The sequence below is a fragment of the Bufo bufo genome, chromosome 10 (assembly GCF_905171765.1).
Source record: "Bufo bufo chromosome 10, aBufBuf1.1, whole genome shotgun sequence".
NCBI classification, from domain to species: Eukaryota; Metazoa; Chordata; class Amphibia; order Anura; family Bufonidae; genus Bufo; species Bufo bufo.
Window position 1 is genome coordinate 31,934,871 of NC_053398.1, and position 24,302 is coordinate 31,959,172.

The window sequence follows — 24,302 nt, forward strand, 5'->3', positions numbered from 1 at the left end:
AGACCTTATGTTGGAACATTTTCTTTGGATCAGGAAGCAGAGCATGACAAAGAACTGGACAAGATCAGTACAAGTGCAGGGACTACAAGTAGCAACAAACTGCTTTATGCAATGTAGGAAGGCGCAAGAGTCCATCGTTGATGGAAGGTATGTGTCACTGAGGTTCCTGGCCTCACTGAAGTAAGAGCCGGTATTTTCAAGTGTCAGCAGCAGCTAGTGCTGGTTGACACGTTGCTATTTTAGTATGACTGTAAGCTGGGAGTATCCAAAGTGCTGGGCGGGTTGCTGCTCCCCACGCTCCAGGCCGGGTCTTTACTGGCCTACATCAAACCCAGGAGTCTCAGCTATGTGTGGATTACTCCTCCCTGTGTGTTTTGGGATCTGAAAACTTGTGCTATGCAAAAGGGCTGGGAGCCGCATGCTGAGAAACAGGCCCCTGAAGCCTGCTGTGGACCACAGGTGGAGAAACTGCAAACCAGCAGCGACACAAGCATGAAGGATCTGCCACCCGAGCAGCGCAAAAGCTGACTGCATATGTGCTGCTCACGACTGGGAACATTTCTAAAATGGATAAAAAGGTTGAATTCTTATTCTTGAATGTTGTCACTTCTCCTCAGTTATATCTTCCATAATAACATTATGGGGGTCAATTATGAAATACACCTATATTATGCATATTTCAGGCACTGATAGTTGCGCCGGAATCTGTGACTTTTTACCACTCATGCAAGGTCTAAAAAAGTCAGTGTGGCATGGGCGGGGAAGGGGACAGGCTGGCAAGCCCATCTCATTTACCATTTTCTATGCCTGTTTCAGTCTAAATGTAAGACAGCGGCAGTGGATCCGGCGCCTCTTCATAACTCCGGTGGATCCACAGCCAGGTTTAGGGGTTTATTAAGACTAGTGTCTAAAATGCCGGTCTTAATAAATGACCCCCTACAGTATGTGTCTTCAGCTCTGACAGTGGCACCAAGCAAACCTGGGCATACACCAGGTCCTATTGGGCTCAGGAAGCAATTGACAACCTGGGTAAATATTCTCTATATTTGTCAAGTTGAAGGTTGGGTAGAAATTGTCCCCACGGGCCCACACACCTGTGTCTTCATTTTTGCCCTCTAAGCCATTAAACACTCCCAGAAAATAGATCCTCTACTGTATTTCAAATTTATTTTTTATTCGCAAGACTTGACTGTACATGACATATTATGAAATGTTACTCAATGTGAAGTACATTTCAGGTGAAAATAAATTCTGTATCGCAAAAAAAATGCATTTCACACTCCCAGAGATTCAGGAAATGAGATGGATTCAGTGTCTAAATAGATGAAAGTGTTTAGGAACGTCATCTAGCGATGAAGCCTTCAGTGGGAGAATTGATCTAATTACTGTAACCATATAAATTCTTTAATAAATAAATACCCCCTGAAGGGAGACTATAGGCTGTAACTTTGTAATAAATTATCTTTTATAGGACTGTGCTGAATACACAGTCATCTGTCATAGTATAACCCCCCCCCCCCCCCCCCCCCGGCTTTGAAACATTAAAAAGCAATTATAACACATAGCCTTAAGTCACAACTGCATGTAAGCATGCATGTAAAACGAACACTTGACAGTGGGGCAGATGCTCTAAGTGGTGATAATCCTTCTCAATCTGTAACATAACATGAGTAAGCTGGGTATTTATGGGCCTATTTATCATTTAAGGCAGTTTTTTTGGGTCAGTTTTAAAGGGGCTGTCCCACAAAGAATATTCTACAATTTTTAAACCAGCACCTGGATCCGAATACTTTTATAATTGCATGTAATTAAAAATGTTATATAGCTCCTGAATCATTCAATAAAATGTATCCATATAGCGCCACCTGATGTTTGTTCTTTATCTTATTTCTTTGACCTGCTCACTGAGAAGGTCGTACATGCTCAGTTCCATCCTTTAACTGCCTCCTGAGTTGTGATAGGGAGAACATGGACACGCCCTCTTAGCTAGAGCAGAAAAGACACTCCCTTTGATCTGTCTGAATGGGGAGATCTCTGGATCCATGTAAGGTACAGGGCTGGTTCTAGCTTTGGTAGAAAGAAATTGCCATGTACTACAGGGAGTGCAGAATTATTAGGCAAGTTGTATTTTTGAGGATTAATTTTATTATTGAACAACAACCATGTTCTCAATGAACCCAAAAAACTCATTAATATCAAAGCTGAATATTTTTGGAAGTAGTTTTTAGTTTGTTTTTAGTTTTAGCTATTTTAGGGGGATATCTGTGTGTGCAGGTGACTATAACTGTGCATAATTATTAGGCAACTTAACAAAAAACAAATATATACCCATTTCAATTATTTATTTTTACCAGTGAAACCAATATAACATCTCAACATTCACAAATATACATTTCTGACATTCAAAAACAAAACTAAAACAAATCAGTGACCAATATAGCCACCTTTCTTTGCAAGGACACTCAAAAGCCTGCCATCCATGGATTCTGTCAGTGTTTTGATCTGTTCACCATCAACATTGCGTGCAGCAGCAACAACAGCCTCCCAGACACTGTTCAGAGAGGTGTACTGTTTTCCCTCCTTGTAAATCTCACATTTGATGATGGACCACAGGTTCTCAATGGGGTTCAGATCAGGTGAACAAGAAGGCCATGTCATTAGATTTTCTTCTTTTATACCCTTTCTTGCCAGCCACGCTGTGGAGTACTTGGACGCTTGTGATGGAGCATTGTCCTGCATGAAAATCATGTTTTTCTTGAAGGATGCAGACTTCTTCCTGTACCACTGCTTGAAGAAGGTGTCTTCCAGAAACTGGCAGTAGGACTGGGAGTTGAGCTTGACTCCATCCTCAACCCGAAAAGGCCCCACAAGCTCATCTTTGATGATACCAGCCCAAACCAGTACTCCACCTCCACCTTGCTGGCGTCTGAGTCGGACTGGAGCTCTCTGCCCTTTACCAATCCAGCCACGGGCCCATCCACCTGGCCCATCAAGACTCACTCTCATTTCATCAGTCCATAAAACCTTAGAAAAATCAGTCTTGAGATATTTCTTGGCCCAGTCTTGACGTTTCAGCTTGTGTGTCTTGTTTAGTGGTGGTCGTCTTTAAGCCTTTCTTACCTTGGCCATGTCTCTGAGTATTGCACACCTTGTGCTTTTGGGCACTCCAGTGATGTTGCAGCTCTGAAATATGGCCAAACTGGTGGCAAGTGGCATCTTGGCAGCTGCACGCTTGACTTTTCTCAGTTCATGGGCAGTTATTTTGCGCCTTGGTTTTTCCACACGCTTCTTGCGACCCTGTTGACTATTTTGAATGAAACGCTTGATTGTTCGATGATCACGCTTCAGAAGCTTTGCAATTTTAAGAGTGCTGCATCCCTCTGCAAGATATCTCACTATTTTTGACTTTTCTGAGCCTGTCAAGTCCTTCTTTTGACCCATTTTGCCAAAGGAAAGGAAGTTGCCTAATAATTATGCACACCTGATATAGGGTGTTGATGTCTTTAGACCACACCCCTTCTCATTACAGAGATGCACATCACCTAATATGCTTAATTGGTAGTAGGCTTTCGAGCCTATACAGCTTGGAGTAAGACAACATGCATAAAGAGGATGATGTGGTCAAAATACTCATTTGCCTAATAATTCTGTACAGGGTGTATATGATGTATGATTTTTAGTGTTTACATTAATCATGGGATGACCCCTTTAAATCTGGCTTGTGAGTGTCATGTGGTTTACACCTTTAGGTGTAAAGTAGACCAGGGGTTTGCCTGGTGTGAGATGCAATATTTTTGAGACATTTGGAAAAGTCACATATTAACATTCCATAATCCCAGTGTCACGTAGAGTTGGGAAGAGTGCAGCCCTGATCTCCACCCGCACCTCTGTCCCTAGCTACTTGCACGGCCCATCTTAACTGATGGCGTACAACTTGGCAGCGGTCCCTAGCTTAGATACGTGCAGGGGCCTAAAGAGGGCTAAAGTAACACGTAGCAGGGTTAGGGAAGCCAGGATGTCACGCAAGTACACAAATGAAAAGACAATAGCAAGGTTAAAACAAACCGAAGTCAAAAGCCGAGAGGTCACGTCAATTCCAAGGAGGTAACAAGGTCGAGGTCAGAAACAAAGCTGAGGTCCAAACAGCCCAACATAGCCAAGCGCCGATCATCATTATCGGCGCTCAGCTCTCCTGCTGCTTGTTGTCTAGGGGACGGAGGACGCCGACCACACAGAGGAGGCATGTGCGGCCTGATCCTCCCCGCCCCCTGGTCCCCAAGGAGAAGAGGACGCCGCCTGCGTCCTCGCTCCGCTATATGCTTGGAATGCCAGGGGCGCTGCGAGGCGAGAGTGCGCTGCCGGCTCCCCGTGACTCCCAGTCTAATCTGGAATTTTCGTCTAGAAAGTGGAACTCTTGTATAATTGATGTACTGACCAAAATATCACAAAAAACAGCAAAAAGTTGCAAAAAATGGGTACCATAGTTCATATATAAGCCCCATAGAGTTTGTAAATATGTCTTATAGCAACAATCCTGTAAGAAGTTCCACAAAAATAAAAATATTTTTTTTTTTTCCATTATGCCATTCGCTGTGTGGGATAAATATTTTTTGATTTTAATAGTACTGAGGCGTTAAATGTCTGCGATCGGCACTATCACTAATCGTAGACATTAGCCCCAGTTGTTGTGGCACCTGCTGCGCTTATGAGCAGGCACCATTTTAAAGTCACGACTACTGCCATACATGTATGGCGGCTGTCATGAAGGAGTTGAAAAACCTCTTTGGACATTGCTCCTGTTTTGATTAAAGAAGAAGGTTTTGAGGCAGTTGTTTTTTTAAATGCTGGTCCAATATATACTAGTGGAATTTATTGTTGCATATCTGAAAATCAAATATACAAGTAATCAAGCACATGTACGCAGGTCAATAGCAGAAACTAATTGGATACATACTCTTGGAAATTTTGTTCTCAATTACAATCTACCAACTTTTTTGTAACATATTAAGAAAACTGGGAAGTAGTAACTAATGATGATATCTGGTTATACTGTATGGATGGTCATTAAGACCTCCGAATCCAGCAACTACAGTAGTTTATCATAGTAGGTCTGTTAAAGAATATCTGGCGTACTTTCATTTCCCATGAGATAACAATTGTGAAGATTCTATGTTGTGCCATTACACTTTTATACCTATAAAAAGTTTATGAATGAAAAAACTGGGTGTTATCAGACTGTGCATTGACACCCCTTGTTCGTAACACCCAGTTGAACATTTCTTCATTAACTTTTAGTACTGATAATAGAGAAATGACACAACGTTAGCATCCGGCAAACCCAGGGGCCCACTGAGGTTTTTAGCCATAATATGTTTACAGCAGGTTAACATGAAGCTCTATAGTTCAGTGGTTAAGGTTCTTGCCTTTAATGTAGATGGCTGTGAGTTTGAATCCCAACAGAATCTTTTAAAATATAGAGGCTAAATTAAACTTAAATACACCCGCTAACCTTTTTAATTTGTGCAACCAGTATTTTTGGCTGGGAAAGGTGGCAAACCTAACAGAAACCCAGCTTCCCGGTGACCCCCATAAGTTTTTTAAAGTAATGTCTACGGACATGTGTGGGGGCTCATTTGAGGAACAATCTGTCTTTTTTGACAATACCATTTTAGGGTGTGTATGACGTGATCACTTTTTATTAAAAAAATATGGAAGATTGATACAGTTGAAAAAAGACATAAGTCCATCAAAATCACCCAAGGGAAAGGTGGGGATGCGAATCCCAGAAGTAAGTGAGACTCAGATTTCTGCACGTGTTTATAAGCAATATTGTTGTTTACGAATTTGTTTAGGAATTCATCTAAACCATTTTTAAAACTGTCCACTTTTTCTTCTCCAGTCGGAGGCAGTGCCCCTTTGTCTTTTGAGGGCATTTTACATGGAACAGTTTTTCACCGTATTTTTTGTATGGCCCATTTATATATTTGTATAGGTTATTCATGTCCCCCCTTAGATGTCTCTTCTCAAGGCTAAATAAATTCAATTCTTTTAATCTTTCTTCATAACTAAGACTCTCCATGACCCTTATCAGTTTAGTCGCTCTCCCCTGTACTCTCTCCAGCTGCAGAGCGTCCTTTCTATGGACTGGTGCCCAGAACTGAACTGCATATTCCAGATGAGGCCGCACCATATAGGATAACATTTCTTTATATTTAATTGGTGTGGGTGTTTTTTCGCATGCGATAATGCCCATATTGTTATTTTCTTTTTTTTTGTTTATTTTTATATTGGGGAAAGTGGTGTGAGTTTACTTTTTAGGATTTTTTTATTTTCAAAACTTTTTTTTTTAACTTCTTTTAAATTACTTTTTGTTAGGTCCCTAAGTGAACCACAACTTGCAATCATCAGATTGCAACTTATACAGAATAATGGAAATGTCTCCATTATTATGTATATAAAGCACTATATCACAGTTTAGTGCTGCCATTTAATGGCCTGAACTGGCATATACTAATAATGAGCCTGGAAGACCCTGCGGTAGACCCTGGGTGCAGACTCTCAGGGGGGGTGTCGGCGGCTATGAGCGATTACATTAATACAGATGTAAGCGCTCATTGCTGGAGCACAGGGGAGTCATCTCCCTGTGCTCATTATCTCTTCCAGGCCCGGCCCAGCGGTGATGTTATGACGTGTGTTTCACTGCTGCGCCAGAGTGCAGGGAGATGAGCTCCAGTAAGTGAATGAAAGGACTGTGCTATAGCAATGTTAGCTATGTTAGGGGGTCACTGGAGGGGTCATTACACTATGAGGGGGCCAGGGTTATTATAATGTATAAGGGGGCCATTGAAGGGTCATTATATTGTATGATTCCCCCTTACACAGTATGAGTAGTGCCCCCCACAGTGTAATGATCCCCAGTGCCCCCCATTCAGTATAATGATCCCCAATGACCACAATATGGTATAATGACTCTCAGTGACCCCCATACAGTATATTGGGAGTTACTAGGAGTTATTATACTGTAGGGGGGTCATTATGCTTTCAGGGGGGCACTTGTGGTCATTATACTGTGTTGTAGCCACAGAGGGACATGTCACTGTAAAAAAAAATGCCACAAGGGGGCCCACTAAGATTTATCGTCCAAGGGCCCACATGAACCTGGAGCCAGCCCTGATGTAAAGCCATAACAAAAGATGCTTCAGCATGGTCATTTCATGGAGAATACAATAATTTACTAAAATAGACATGTCAGGAGTGGTGACAGGTCCTCTTCTCTTTTTAGGGAACGTGTCACAGTGAACATGGTATCTGACCTACAGCCAGCATGTTATAGAGCAGAGAGAGCTGAACGGATTGATATGTATTTTTATGGGAAAATATTCAGTGTAATATGTATTTTATTCATGTAAATTACTGCTCAATATGGGCTTTGAAGTCAAGTAGGTGTTCCTATCAGAGATTGGCAGCTATCTCTGTATACACAGTCATAGAGGGAAGGCTGTCAGTCACTGATAGGACCGCCTCCCTGACTTCAAAGCCCCGAATAAACAGGAATTCAAATGAATGAAATACAAGTTATACTGAATCTTTTCCCATAAAACTACTGCTCAGCAACTCCTGCTTTTTAACATGCTGCCTACAGATTGTACTGTATTTTCAAGGTGAGAGGTTCCCTTTAAAGGCAATGTACACCTTGGGGGCAATTTGTTTCTGATACTATTTTACCCCTTTTGGGTTAAAAAAAAAATAAATTTAGTTTTTATTACAAATATTGAACCGTTTTGTCACAAAGGGTTAACTGTTTTTCTAGCTGTGTGGATAGTACTTTTTACTTTCACTTCTAATAAACTATTTCTCTAATTTACTAAAAGGTCATAAACATTTATTTAAGCCACATTTGTATCAGTAAGATAAGAATTGAGCTATAATGAGTGTCTATAAGGTAGTCCATCAGCTGAACTGCCTGACAAAACAGAGTAAAAATTCTGATCCTGCTACTAGAGAAACTCAAGGCTGCACTAAAGAAGTGGCTCAAATTTTTTATAAAGACCAATTCAAATAATGATTTTTAGCTCAAAATGAGTACAATGCAATAATAAAAAATAAAAAAACTAAGGGTGTACATAGCCTTTAACCACCTCAGCCCCCAGTGCTTAAACACCCTGAAAGACCAGGCCACTTTTTACACTTCTGACCTACACTACTTTCACCGTTTATTGCTCGGTCATGCAACTTACCACCCAAATGAATTTTACCTCCTTTTCTTCTCACTAATAGAGCTTTCATTTGGTGGTATTTCATTGCTGCTGACATTTTTACTTTTTTTGTTATTAATCGAAATTTAACAATTTTTTTGCAAAAAAATGACATTTTTCACTTTCAGTTGTCAAATTTTGCAGAAAAAACGAGATCCATATATAAATTTTGCTCTAAATTTATTGTTCTACATGTCTTTGATAAAAAAAAAATGTTTGGGTAAAAAAAAAATGGTTTGGGTAAAAGTTATAGCGTTTACAAACTATGGTACAAAAATGTGAATTTCCGCTTTTTGAAGCAGCTCTGACTTTCTGAGCACCTGTCATGTTTCCTGAGGTTCTACAATGCCCAGACAGTACAAACACCCCACAAATGACCCCATTTCGGAAAGTACAAACCCTAAGGTATTCGCTGATGGGCATAGTGAGTTCATAGAACTTTTTATTTTTTGTCACAAGTTAGCGGAAAATGATGATTTTTTTTTTTTTTTTCTTACAAAGTCTCATATTCCACTAACTTGTGACAAAAAATAAAAAGTTCTATGAACTCACTATGCCCATCAGCGAATACCTTGGGGTCTCTTCTTTCCAAAATGGGGTCACTTGTGGGGTAGTTATACTGCCCTGGCATTCTAGGGGCCCAAATGTGTGGTAAGGAGTTTGAAATCAAATTCTGTAAAAAATGACCTGTGAAATCCGAAAGGTGCTCTTTGGAATATGGGCCCCTTTGCCCACCTAGGCTGCAAAAAAGTGTCACACATCTGGTATCTCCGTACTCAGGAGAAGGTGGGGAATGTGTTTTGGGGTGTCATTTTATATATACCCATGCTGGGTGAGAGAAATATCTTGGCAAAAGACAACTTTTCCCATTTTATTATACAAAGTTGGCATTTGACCAAGATATTTATCTCACCCAGCATGGGTATATGTAAAAAGACACCCCAAAACACATTCCTCAACTTCTCCTGAATACAGAGATACCAGATGTGTGACACTTTTTTGCAGCCTAGGTGGGCAAAGGGGCCCATATTCCAAAGAGCACCTTTCGGATTTCACAGGTCATTTTTTACAGAATTTGATTTCAAACTCCTTACCACACATTTGGGCCCCTAGAATGCCAGGGCAGTATAACTACCCCACAAATGACCCCATTTTGGAAAGAAGACACCCCAAGGTATTTCGTGAGGGGCATGGCGAGTTCCTAGAATTTTTTATTTTTTGTCACAAGTTAGTGGAAAATGATGATTTTTTTTTTTTTTTTTTTCATACAAAGTCTCATATTCCACTAACTTGTGACAAAAAATAAAACCTTCCATGAACTCACTATGCCCATCAGCGAATACCTTGGGGTCTCTTCTTTCCAAAATGGGGTCACTTGTGGGGTAGTTATACTGCCCTGGCATTCTAGGGGCCCAAATGTGTAGTAAGGAGTTTGAAATCAAATTCAGTAAAAAATGACCTGTGAAATCCGAAAGGTGCTCTTTGGAATATGGGCCCCTTTGCCCACCTAGGCTGCAAAAAAGTGTCACACATCTGGTATCTCTGTATTCAGGAGAAGTTGAGGAATGTGTTTTGGGGTGTCTTTTTACATATACCCATGCTGGGTGAGATAAATATCTTGGTCAAATGCCAACTTTGTATAAAAAAATGGGAAAAGTTGTCTTTTGCCAAGATATTTCTCTCACCCAGCATGGGTATATATAAAATGACACCCCAAAACACATTCCCCACCTTCTCCTGAGTACGGAGATACCAGATGTGTGACACTTTTTTGCAGCCTAGGTGGGCAAAGGGGCCCATATTCCAAAGAGCACCTTTCGGATTTCACAGGTCATTTTTTACAGAATTTGATTTCAAACTCCTTACCACACATTTGGGCCCCTAGAATGCCAGGGCAGTATAACTACCCCACAAGTGACCCCATTTTGGAAATAAGACACCCCAAGGTATTCCGTGAGGGGCATGGCGAGTTCCTAGAATTTTTTATTTTTTGTCACAAGTTAGTGGAAAATGATGATTTTTTTTTTTTTTTTTTTTTCATACAAAGTCTCATATTCCACTAACTTGTGACAAAAAATAAAAACTTCCATGAACTCACTATGCCCATCAGCAAATACCTTGGGGTCTCTTCTTTCCAAAATGGGGTCACTTGTGGGGTAGTTATACTGCCCTGGCATTCTAGGGGCCCAAATGTGTGGTAAGGAGTTTGAAATCAAATTCTGTAAAAAATGACCTGTGAAATCCGAAAGGTGCTCTTTGGAATATGGGCCCCTTTGCCCACCTAGGCTGCAAAAAAGTGTCACACATCTGGTATCTCCGTACTCAGGAGAAGGTGGGGAATGTGTTTTGGGGTGTCATTTTATATATACCCATGCTGGGTGAGAGAAATATCTTGGCAAAAGACAACTTTTCCCATTTTTTTATACAAAGTTGGCATTTGACCAAGATATTTATCTCACCCAGCATGGGTATATGTAAAAAGACACCCCAAAACACATTCCTCAACTTCTCCTGAATACAGAGATACCAGATGTGTGACACTTTTTTGCAGCCTAGGTGGGCAAAGGGGCCCATATTCCAAAGAGCACCTTTCGGATTTCACAGGTCATTTTTTACAGAATTTGATTTCAAACTCCTTACCACACATTTGGGCCCCTAGAATGCCAGGGCAGTATAACTACCCCACAAGTGACCCCATTTTGGAAAGAAGACACCCCAAGGTATTTCGTGAGGGGCATGGCGAGTTCCTAGAATTTTTTATTTTTTGTCACAAGTTAGTGGAAAATGATGATTTTTTTTTTTTTTTCATACAAAGTCTCATATTCCACTAACTTGTGACAAAAAATAAAACCTTCCATGAACTCACTATGCCCATCAGCGAATACCTTGGGGTCTCTTCTTTCCAAAATGGGGTCACTTGTGGGGTAGTTATACTGCCCTGGCATTCTAGGGGCCCAAATGTGTAGTAAGGAGTTTGAAATCAAATTCAGTAAAAAATGACCTGTGAAATCCGAAAGGTGCTCTTTGGAATATGGGCCCCTTTGCCCACCTAGGCTGCAAAGAAGTGTCACACATCTGGTATCTCTGTATTCAGGAGAATTTGAGGAATGTTTTTTTTTGGGTGTCTTTTTACATATACCCATGCTGGGTGAGATAAATATCTTGGTCAAATGCCAACTTTGTATAAAAAAATGGGAAAAGTTGTCTTTTGCCAAGATATTTCTCTCACCCAGCATGGGTATATATAAAATGACACCCCAAAACACATTCCCCACCTTCTCCTGAGTACGGAGATACCAAATGTGTGACACTTTTTTGCAGCCTAGGTGGGCAAAGGGGCCCATATTCCAAAGAGCACCTTTCGGATTTCACAGGTCATTTTTTACAGAATTTGATTTCAAACTCCTTACCACACATTTGGGCCCCTAGAATGCCAGGGCAGTATAACTACCACACAAGTGACCCCATTTTGGAAAGAAGACACCCCAAGGTATTCCGTGAGGGGCATGGCGAGTTCCTAGAATTTTTTATTTTTTGTCACAAGTTAGTGGAAAATGATGATTTTTTTTTTTTTTTTTTTTCATACAAAGTCTCATATTCCACTAACTTGTGACAAAAAATAAAAACTTCCATGAACTCACTATGCCCATCAGCGAATACCTTGGGGTCTCTTCTTTCCAAAATGGGGTCACTTGTGGGGTAGTTATACTGCCCTGGCATTCTAGGGGCCCAAATGTGTGGTAAGGAGTTTGAAATCAAATTCAGTAAAAAATGACCTGTGAAATCCGAAAGGTGCTCTTTGGAATGTGGGCCCCTTTGACCACCTAGGCTGCAAAAAAGTGTCACACATCTGGTATCTCCGTACTCAGGAGAAGTTGAGGAATGTGTTTTGGGGTGTCTTTTTACATATACCCATGCTGGGTGAGATAAATATCTTGGTCAAATGCCAACTTTGTATAAAAAAATGGGAAAAGTTGTCTTTTGCCAAGATATTTCTCTCACCCAGCATGGGTATATGTAAAATGACACCCCAAAACACATTCCCCACCTTCTCCTGAGTACGGAGATACCAGATGTGTGACACTTTTTTGCAGCCTAGGTGGGCAAAGGGGCCCATATTCCAAAGAGCACCTTTCGGATTTCACAGGTCAATTTTTACAGAATTTGATTTCAAACTCCTTACCACACATTTGGGCCCCTAGAATGCCAGGGCAGTATAACTACCCCACAAGTGACCCCATTTTGGAAAGAAGAGACCCCAAGGTATTCGCTGATGGGCATAGTGAGTTCATGGAAGTTTTTATTTTTTGTCACAAGTTAGTGTAATATGAGACTTTGTATGAAAAAAAAAAAAAAAAAAAATCATCATTTTCCACTAACTTGTGACAAAAAATAAAAAATTCTAGGAACTTGCCATGCCCCTCACGGAATACCTTGGGGTGTCTTCTTTCCAAAATGGGGTCACTTGTGGGGTAGTTATACTGCCCTGGCATTTTCCAGGGGCCCTAATGTGTGGTAAGTAGGTAAATGACCTGTGAAATCCGAAAGGTGCTCTTTGGAATGTGGGCCCCTTTGCCCACCTAGGCTGCAAAAAAGTGTCACACATCTGGTATCTCCGTACTCAGGAGAAGGTGGGGAATGTGTTTTGTGGTGTCATTTTACATATACCCATGCTGGGTGAGAGAAATATCTTGGCAAAAGACAACTTTTCCCATTTTTTTATACAAAGTTGGCATTTGACCAAGATATTTATCTCACCCAGCATGGGTATATGTAAAAAGACAAACACATTCCTCAACTTCTCCTGAATACAGAGATACCAGATGTGTGACACTTTTTTGCAGCCTAGGTGGGCAAAGGGGCCCAAATTCCTTTTAGGAGGGCATTTTTAGACATTTGGATACCAGACTTCTTCTCACGCTTTGGGGCCCCTAAAATGCCAGGGCAGTATAAATACCCCACATTTGACCCCATTTTGGAAAGAAGACACCCCAAGGTATTCAATGAGGGGCATGGTGAGTTCATTAAAAAAAAAAAATTTTGCCACAAGTTAGCGGAAATTGATTTTTTTGATTTTGTTCTCACAAAGTCTCCTTTTCCGCTAGCTTGGGACAAAAATTTCAATCTTTCATGGACTTAATATGCCCCTCAGCGAATACCTTGGGGTGTCTTCTTTCCAAAATGGTGTTATTTGTGGGGTGTTTGTACTGCCCTGGCATTTGAGGGTCTCCGCAATTATTACATGTATGCCCAGCATTAGGAGTTTCTGCTATTCTCCTTATATTGAGCATACGGGTAATGAGATTTTTTTTTTCCGTTTAGCCTCTGGGCTGAAAGAAAAAAATGAACGGCACAGATTTCTTCATTCGCATCGATCAATGTGGATGAAAAAATCTCTGCCAAAAAAAGAAAAAGGAGGGGAAAGGCGTCTGCCAGGACATAGGAGCTCCGCCCAACATCCATACCCACTTCAGCTCGTATGCCCTGGCAAACCAGATTTCTCCATTCACATCAATCGATGTGGATGAATAAATCATTGCCGGGATTTTTTTTTTTATATATACAAAGTGTTTGCCAAAGTATATGAACACCGCCACCTCCTCAGCTCATATGCCTCGGCAAACGTATCTTTTACTGCAGAGGAGAAATCTCGTCTTGCAGCGCCGCATACACCGACTTGCGTGTAATCTGACAGCAGCGCAATGCTTCTGTCCGAATGCACATCAGTGCTGCAGCTGGTCGATCGGTTGGTCCACCTGGAAGGTAAAAAAAACAAAACAAAAAAGAAAAAACCAGGCCGCAAAGCAATAACTTTATTAACTTTAGAACAGAACATATTAACTTTTTTTTAACTTTTTTAACTTTTTTACTTACCGGTAATTTTTTTTTTGTTTTTTTTTTTTTACTTTTATAGAACAAACCTCTCCTTCCCCATGGGACAATGTGCAAAGCGCAAAGCGCCCAAAGATGTGGCGAAGTACGTTATGCACTTTATCCCAGGTGAAAGGAGAGGTTTGCAGCAGCTGTGAGAGAAAGGGCCCTAATAGCCCTGTGTGCCTGTCCTGGTGAGATGTGATCCCTATGCTAGGTGTACCTGTGTGTGGTACTTCCGGAAACACTCACCATAACATAGGGCAGGGTGGTCCGGACAGTCAGGACAGAAATAGCGGGTGTCACGCCTTATTCCACTCCTGCTACAGACACGACATTTTTTTCGGGGTGGCGGTTGGGTTGAGGTACCAGCAACGACACTGGGGAAATGTCGCTCGTGTAGACGGCTAACTACACTGGTGGATGGGGCCACGGAACCTCCCGGATAAATGAGGTTCTCGATGATCTCTTCCTGGAATTTGAGGAAGGATCCTGTTCTCCCAGCCTTACTGTAGAGAACAAAACTATTATAGGCAGCCAATTGAATTAAATATACAGACACCTTCTTATACCAGCGTCTGGTTCTGCGGGAAACTAAATAGGGAGCCAACATCTGGTCATTGAAGTCCACCCCTCCCATGAGCGCATTATAGTCGTGGACTGAGAGGGGCTTTTCAATGACACGGGTTGCCCTTTCAATTTGGATTGTCGTGTCTGCGTGAATGGAGGAGAGCATGTAAACGTCACGCTTGTCTCTCCATTTCACCGCGAGCAGTTCTTCGTTACACAAGGCAGCCCTCTCCCCCCTTGCAAGACGGGTGGTTACAAGCCGTTGGGGGAAGCCCACGCGACTAGTTCGCGCGGTGCCACAGGCGCAAATCCGTTCTAGAAACAAATGCCTAAAGAGGGCCACACTTGTGTAAAAATTGTCCACATAAAGATGGTACCCCTTGCCGAATAAGGGTGACACCAAGTCCCAGACTGTCTTCCCACTGCTCCCCAGGTAGTCAGGGCAACCGACCGGCTCCAGGGTCTGATCTTTTCCCTCATAGATCCGAAATTTGTGGGTATAGCCTGTGGCCCTTTCACAGAGCTTATACAATTTGACCCCATACCGGGCACGCTTGCTTGGGATGTATTGTTTGAAGCCAAGGCGTCCGGTAAAATGTATTAGGGACTCGTCTACGCAGATGTTTTGCTCGGGGGTATACAAATCTGCAAATTTCTGGTTGAAATGGTCTATGAGGGGCCGAATTTTGTGGAGCCGGTCAAAAGCTGGGTGGCCTCTGGGACGGGAGGTGGTGTTGTCGCTAAAGTGCAGGAAACGCAGGATGGTCTCAAATCGTGTCCTGGACATAGCAGCAGAGAACATGGGCATGTGATGAATCGGGTTCGTGGACCAATATGACCGCAATTCATGCTTTTTAGTTAGACCCATGTTGAGGAGAAGGCCCAGAAAAATTTTAAGTTCGGAAACTTGGACTGGTTTCCACCGGAAAGACTGGGCATAAGAGCTTCCCGGGTTGGCGGATATAAATTGTGTGGCATACCGGTTTGTCTCTGCCACGACTAAGTCCAAGAGCTCTGCAGTCAAGAACAGCTCAAAAAATCCCAGGGCCGAACCGATTTGAGCCGTCTCAACCCGAACTCCAGACTGGGCGGTGAAAGGGGGAACTACAGGTGCGGCTGAAGTTGGTGACTGCCAATCAGGGTTTGCCAGCACCTCAGGGATTCTAGGGGCTCTACGGGCCTGTCTGCGCGGTGGCTGCGACGGGGTAACTAGTGCACGTGCCACCGTACCAGCTTCAACTGCCCTTCTGGTGCTCGCCACGTCACCATGTTGTACGGCAGTGCTGGTACTAGGTCCAGGAAGGGCTGCGCTGCTGGTGTATGCCTCACCACGTGATCCGGCAGCGACAGCCCCACTCTGCTGCTCTTGAAGCGGATCCTGCATAACCTGTGGTCTAGCGACACGGGGCCGGGTACGCCTGGTGCTGCCAGGGACCTCCACCTCCTCGTCCGAACTTTGGGTCAGAGAGCCACTGCTTTCCACAGGTTCATATTCTGACCCGCTAGATTCGTCAGATGAGGGTTCCCACTCCTCATCCGACTGGGTCAGAATCCTGTAGGCCTCTTCAGAAGAATACCCCCTGTTTGACATTTTGGACTACTAAATTTAGGGGTATTCCCTGAGACTACCCAAGAAAAAAAGCAAGCCTGTCTTACAAAGGGGAGGCTAGCGAAGTACCGGAGGCCGCTGCGGTTGATAAAAAATATCAAAACAGATTTTTTTATCGCCGCAGTGCGTGTAAAGTGAATGTGCATTGATCAAAAAACAAATTTTTTTTTGTCACTGCGGTGGGGCGGGCGTGGGTGAACGCACGTGTGGGCGACCGATCAGGCCTGATCGGGCAAACACTGCGTTTTGAGTGGAGGGCGAACTAAGGTGACACTAATACTATTATAGATCTGACCGTGATCAGTTTTGATCACTTACAGATACTATAAAAGTACAAATGCTGATTAGCGATACGCTAAACAGCGAATAAAAGTGACTGCGGTGCGGTGGGCTGGGCGCTAACTGACGCTAACTACCTAACCAAGGGGCCTAAACTATCCCTAAAACCTAACAGCCAATACTAGTGAAAAAAAAAGTGACAGTTTACACTGATCACTTTTTGTCTTTCACTAAGTGATTGACAGGGGGCGATCAAGGGGTTAATTAGGATGATGGGGGTGATGGAAGGTGATCAGGGGCTAAGGTGTAGTGTTGGTGGGTACTCACAGTGATCTCTGCTTCTCTGCTGGATCCAACCGACGAAAGGGACCAGCAGAGAAGCAGAGAAGCCATATAACAGATCATATTTACTAATATGATCTGTTATCTGGCTTCTGATTTGATTTTTTGAAAATCGCCAGCCTGCCAGCCAATGATCGTGGCTGGCAGGCTGGTGACGAAATACTTCTTTAACTTTTGCCGGCCCGCGATGCGCATGCGCGGGCCGGCAATGCACGAAATCTCGCGTCTCGCGAGAGGACGCACCGGCGCGTCCACCCAGAACAACAGGACCGCCGCAAAGACGCAATCCTGCGTACGGCGGTCCTGAGGAGGTTAAGTAAAGATACAGAGATTATTCTTTTAAAATGATTTTTTGCTTTTAAAGATACGGTTGCCCTTTAAGTGAATATCATATCAGTTAGTAATATCCCTTATGAGTCAGGAGCATGGCTAATACAGTTGAATAGCTGCCAATTCTTATATTGTCCCCTTGAGTAAGCCGATTAGAAGTTCTGTGTCAGCTATGTCTTTGCAGGGGAAATGACAGGAAGAAAAAATAGCTCCTAAATAGAGATATATAAAGAGTATGCTACTGAGGTACTAAGAATTTGCAGTGCTCAATAGCAATAAGGCAGGGTGCTGAACCTCCTTAAAGAGACCTGTCCTGTATATGTTATGGAGACTTTTTGAAAATACTCCATAGGAAAGGAATTTGGAAAGAAGCATCTCTGAAGGAACAGAACTATCTCACCAGTGTGACCATTTGGAAGTGGCTCCTTATGAGTCAAAATCCAAGGCTTGTTTGAAAGTCTGATTTCGAATCATAGGGAGGCACTTCCAAGAGACGGCGCGGGTGAGATGGTTCTCTTCCTTGAGAAATAATTATTTGTATATTTGTTTCCCATGCAGCATTGCCAATAAGTCTCCATACAGGACGGGTGTCTTTCACTTGTCAAATCCCAAGGCTTATTGGAAAGTCAGATTTTGACTCATAGGGAGCCACTTCCAAGAAATGGCTCCAGTGAGATGGTTCTCCTCTCTGGGAGATAACTCTTTGTTAACTACATGCATAATACATAGATAATACAAATTTCTATCTGCAGAGATATTTAAAGGTATTGTTTGGCCTATATACTGACAACCCCAATGGTCTTAACCTGCAACAATAATAAAAAAAAAAAAAATCATCTGTCCATGAGATATTTGCGTAATGCGTGCGAAATACAGGCGTGGGTCACTTTTGCTACTTTTTCTAAGCTCCTAGAAGTTTCCTGAGACTGGAGAGAATGGTTGGCATGGCAGAACATTAAAAATGGCTTTATATACAGTTAGAGTGCACCAATATATTCGCGATTGCGCTAATCGGCAATTAATGATGCAAATATTTTGGCGCACTATGTGAAACTTCATATTTTAGAAGGTCTGACTGCATATTACTGATTGGTGCACTAAGTATTGTTGTGACATCACAGCACTATGTTTGTAGCATGTATGTATGGACAGCAGAACCTATCACACTACCTAACACCCTGCACTGGAACTTGTCAGCTACGCTATATCAGGATATAAATGTGGCGGAACCCGCCTCGCCACTGGGCATTGGAGAGGCCTGGCTACCCGCCTCCTACCTGCTGACTATGGCCCCTGGTAAATTTGTACGTTTGAATGCAATATTTGGGCATGTGGTATTTTATATTGCTGCTACTGGCCCTTTAATGGCCATCCGTGGACATATGACTTTTAGGAACAATGCCCCTTTAAGACTGTGTAGCAGATTGCATTCAGGCTGTCTTTAATATTATGTATGTTATTATGGGTTCGGTTAAATTGTATTGCTATGTATTGTAAACTGTAATGTTTACTATGTTAAAGGCATTGCTTTTCTGTTCCTCTTCTCCTCCCCCTTTTTCCTGTCCCATTGTTTCCCCCAGCAAGGTGTTGTCTCAGGGACACTGGGAGACCAGTAATCTAGCTGCTCTGTCCCTCCTCCATCTCCCATCAGCCCTTGCTATTGTCTGGCCCCACCCTTCCTTGTACCATAGTCATCTATGTGCCCTATTGTATGTAAATGAGGCTGTTGGGGGCTTTAAAGTAGGTGTGCTATGTCTAAATAAAGTCAGTTCCTGTTTTAACCCTCAAAGTGAAGTGTCGTCTCATTCTTGGGGGAGGATTTATGGTATGCTGTTCCAGTTTGACTGCTAGGAGCGTAAACCTATTCATATGGTTTACTATTCAACTGTCTACAGCATTCATATGCTAGAGAGGATTTATATGCTTCTTCGGTTCGGTGATTGTGGTGTCTGCCAGAGTGCTTGGAAACCTCAGGAAACGCTAGGAGCATCCATCAATGGAGGTACTCAGTTGGGGTGCCAGGTGATCCGTTACAATAACCTACACTGACTATCTCCCACTAACTATCTGTATTATATATATAAGCTATTTAACTATCTATCTAATGTAGTGTGGAAAGCACAGAGCACAGCAATGACAGTGCTGTCTCTCTCAGAACTTTAAAAAACTGTAGAAAATGGCTGCTGGGTAGGTTCTTATATAGTTAGGGGTAGGCAACTTTCCAATTGGTTGCTACGGATGTTCCTAAGCTCAGACAAAGATATTGCAGCCTTCTCATTGGCCCACAAGCAACAAGGGAGGTTACTTATGAAAAAAAAATTTGAATATTCAAAATTATGAATATATATTATTATATTCTAAATATTTGCGAATTCTCGAAGTGACGATATTCGCGATTATTATTCGCGATTCGAATATTCTCGTCCAACACTACCAAACAGTACTTACATATAGCACCAAGGCTTTCTCGAATATGCAGATATGTATTTCCTAACCTTTGCTTTGGGCTCAACATAACCTAAGATGCTTATGCCTAAGATGACCAGCTTTAAAAATAAAAAAAAATGTCCTGATACTCTGTCACAAGGTGTGTATATGTGGCCACCCAGTGGTTGTGTTGTGGTGAGGTCTGTCATAGGGGGATAATATTACACATATACATATACGTCTATTAAGGGGGAAGAGAGTGAGCAACAACGTGAGTGAAAGGGAACTCAAAGAAAGACACTAAAGACACTGCAAAGCCATATAGAAGATTGATATCTCAGTAAAAGTGCTAAATTTACCAACTGTACAGGTCAGGACTTCTTTTTAATGTCCTACGTTATACTGGGCTTCAATCTGATTGACTGTGAGACGGATAGGAAGGAGATTATCTTCTACTTTCTTTATGCACCCACCATGTCTGGGAGAAACTACAAACTGGATGTTCAGCATGTACAGTAAAAAACAGCTAAAAAATGCCATATACAAGTGATATAATGGCCACAAATAGTGTTATTCCTCATGTACACACCATACTATTATTGAGTAATGCAGTTTTTGTTAAAAGGTTAGGTAAGCTACATGTTTGCCTCCCTACTTTACACACATGAAGTGATATAGAGTGCACTGCAAACATAACAATCTCACAAGATGTCTAGTGATTACAAGGAATCAGGAATTTGTAGTTAGTCCGTGTCATGATTGACCTGCAAAAAGTCATGATTGCTCTTAGTTGCCAAAGTCCAGGGGGTATTAGCCTCTTTTTAGCTTCAATAAAATTCCTTATAATAGAAATTCCTTATTTAAAGAGGACCTTTCACTTGTATAAACTATGTTAACTGAGTATGCTGCCATATAGAGCGGAGCCCGGGGATCTCACTGCACTTACTATTATCCCCGAGTGCCGCTCCGTTCTCCCGTTATAGGCTCCGGTACCTTTGCTCCTTAAGTTATAGTAGGCGGGTCTTCCCTTGTCCTGTGGGCGTCTCCTTCTCCTAGGCTGCAGCGATGGCCAATCGCAGCACACAGCTCACAGCCTGGGAGGTTTTTTTCTCCCAGGCTGTGAGCTGTGCGCTGCGATTGGCCAGCACTGAAGCCTAGGAGAAGGAGACGCCCACAGGACAAGGGAAGACCCGCCTATTATAACTTAAGGAGCAAAGGTACCGGAGGGGATAACGGGAGAACGGAGCGGCACTCGGGGATAATAGTAAGTGCAGTGAGATCCCCGGGCGCCGCTCTATATGGCAGCATACTCAGTTCCCATAGTTTATACAAGTGAAAGGTCCTCTTTAACTCCAAAATAATTATTTCTATTTTACAATACAAACTTATGGTTTACTGGTACAAAAATGCAATTTAACAGGATAAACAAAATTGAATAATAAATAGATAAAAAACCTTCAAAGTAAACTTGCCACAATAGGAAATAGGCAATGGGCCCCTATGCAAAGGGAGGGGGGAGTGTACTTTAAGTACACTCCCCCCTCCCTTTGCATAGGGGCCCATTGCCTGCTCATTAACTTGGAGTGTATTCAAAGCCTGAATTGTATCAGGGCTCTGATCAATTTTTGCTTATCCACAATAGGAAATACACTCAGATAAGGAATGTACCTTTGAAACTAAATCTTTCTTTCCATACCGAAGCTCTTTCAGTTGGGCTTGTATACGTTTAGACTGAAAGAAATAAATGAAAAACAGCATTCATAATTACAACAATAACTTTTTTTTATTTATTTTATAATTCTTGATATTCATTAAATCAAAAAGGTCAAACTTTTATGTGGCCTACAGATAAACAGTCATAGACAATTATGTCAGAATAATTACTTTTATTCGAAATCCCATATACTACAGTATAGCTATGCCAATAATTATTTCAAGCATTAGAAATTCATAAACATGGGATTGAATAATCAAACGGAAAAAAAAAAGGAAAACTATTCAAGGATGTCTTAATGGAAACAGAAATATTAATACATAATTCATAACTCAATAAAGCAGTATTGACTGTTATTAAACTGATCTACTCATGTATTTTGTACAATATGTACCGTATCCAATTTATTTCCATTATGGACTGTATGTATAATATTATACATTGTATACTTATGAAGTGTTTCCAACTTAAACATGTTCTATGGTTTCTGATTGGCTCTGTAAGTCAATCACTTCTGGCACTTTAAGTAAAGAATTAAAAAATTTAAATACATTTTTTCAGAATAATGTCACAGTATAAAAATGACATGGCATGACTTTTGCAAAACTAATGTCCCCTTTTCTCTTACTAGCACTGTACCGAACCACACTTAAAGGGAATGTGTAATTAGAAAATTACATATTGTTTAAAGCAAATTTTCATGTTCTAAATACATTTTAAAAAAATGCTTTATGTTATTTTTAATTTCCATAACACTATCTATATTAAAAAACAAATAAAACCAAGCCTAATAAAAAGTGCCACTTCCTGGTCAATACAGATTACTTTTTAATAGTTTTCTAATTATCTTCATATGTAGAAGTACAATGAAATATATCACCTGTATATAAATAACACAGGATACACTTTTCAAAATTGAAATTATAGCATATCTACCTCCTCCTGACCTACGTATACACAGGTCACAAAACATGATTAGAAAAATCTCCCATATAAGTCAGAACTGTTTATTACCGCTTATGCCTTCTCCTATGCCATCAGTAGAGCGCTGAACGAGCTCATGTTGCAGGGAGAAGAAAGCGGCAGAGCCGCTTCTTCTTTTAGTCCCAGCAGTCACGTGACCGCTGGGGGTGTCTTGAGCAGGGGCAGGAGCAGAGCTGCAGGGGCTGCTTTCCACTGTAACTGGGGCTTCTGTGGATGCCCCAGTTACAGTGGAAAAGGTAAAAAAAAAGTTTATGTCCTCCAGAAGTTTTTTTATGACCTCCTGGGGGACATATTATACGTCAAAAAGAAATTAAAGTATAAGTAAAAAAAATAAAATAAATGTAGTCGCTAACAGAGACCATCACCAAAGTCGCCCCGTTCTCTCAAACCTATACATGTTTTATATGAAAACGATCATCAAAAAATAGGGAACCCATTGCAATAATTCGTTTTTGTGTCTGTTTTAATATTTAAGAAATAAAAAACTATAATAAAAAATAATACTTTTTAATAATAATTAGCAGTTTTCTTCCAAATTAAACCTAAAAAAAAAAAAACTCTTAAAAAAACATTCTAATAAAAAGTCTTAAGTGTCAAGTAAAAAACATTGCAAAAATTATTTTGGTAGTCAAATAAATAGAAAGCTATGGTCACTAAACCACCTCATGCACAAAATCACAAAAAGTTGCCTTGACATTCAAGCCTTTTTTGGGCCCAGTCATGAAAGTGTTAAATGGCTCTTTCTAAATGCATTGTGATATATAATCTCTTCTTACAAAGAAGCATAGAATACTAGCATTGTTATAAAATCTATTAAAGGGAGTCTGTCACCACATTTGAGCCTATTAGACAGATCCAATAGCGTTAATAGTGCCACCCAGAAGTTTAAAACGGTACCTTTGTTGCATATACCGGAGTCTTGTTTGAGCCAAAAATGAACTTTGTAGGTTCTGTAAATGCGCCGTCTCAAGTGCCCAGGGCGGCGTCTCAATCTTCCGAGCCCAAGACCGGACCTCCCCAACGGCTCATAACCCCGCCCTCCTTGTGCCTCTGCCCGCCCGTTTACGCTCCTCCTCTCTCCTTTTCCACTGCGCCGCAGGAGAGAGGAGGAGTGTAAACGGGCGGGCAGAGGCACAAGGAGGGCGGGGTTATGAGCCGTTGGGGAGGTCCGGTCTTGGGCTCGGAAGATTGAGACGCCGCCCTGGGCACTTGAGACGGCGCATTTACAGAACCTACAAAGTTCATTTTTGGCTCAAACAAGACTCCGGTATATGCAACAAAGGTACCGTTTTAAACTTCTGGGTGGCACTATTAACGCTATTGGATCTGTCTAATAGGCTCAAATGTGGTGACAGACTCCCTTTAAACACACTTTTCCTTGAAATGTAGGTGAAATTTCTAGAGAATTCAATTTACTTTCAGCCACTATATGAGAAGTTGATTGTACGCACCTCCTCAGCGCGAAGACCACAAATCTTGCTTCCTGACATCAGCTTGATTTTCAAACTTTTGTTCTAGAAATAAAAAAAAATACTTAGATGGTAATCAGATTACATGAGACACATTTATTGTTCAACATCCACAAAACAAAATCCAATATTTTTTTTTTCAATATTCTGCATTAACGACAAAAGCAAAGTTGAACCGATTCAACTTTACTTACATAAAAGTCAGTTTCTACAATTAGATGTCATTAAAACTTTAACCTCACAGAACATACTTCTTGCTAAACTGCTCCTCAGGGGTGGAGTTTGAATGGGTAGACTGTGCATAAAGCTTTTGATCAATGCAAAGTAATGTGTCAAGTGAGATAGTTATTGTAAAGACGTTTATAGTTACCCTTTTATATGTGACAAAACCTCATTTGCATTGCGTTACCTTATCTTAAAGATTAGTCTTAGTGTAACAGTACCTAAGTATT

General features: G+C 41.5%; 1 protein-coding gene across 1 annotated transcript in view; it reads right to left on the minus strand.

Annotated features, from left to right (window-relative positions):
- The window catches only part of LUZP2 (leucine zipper protein 2), a 605,558-nt gene that overhangs the window by 134,246 nt on the left and 447,010 nt on the right, over window positions 1–24,302 (minus strand). Inside the window, exons 6-7 of the mRNA XM_040408869.1 lie at window positions 23,833–23,895; window positions 21,352–21,414 (exon numbers count right to left, since the gene is read on the minus strand). Of these exons, the coding sequence (XP_040264803.1) occupies window positions 21,352–21,414; window positions 23,833–23,895 (126 nt within the window). The remainder of the gene's footprint in view (window positions 1–21,351; window positions 21,415–23,832; window positions 23,896–24,302) is intronic.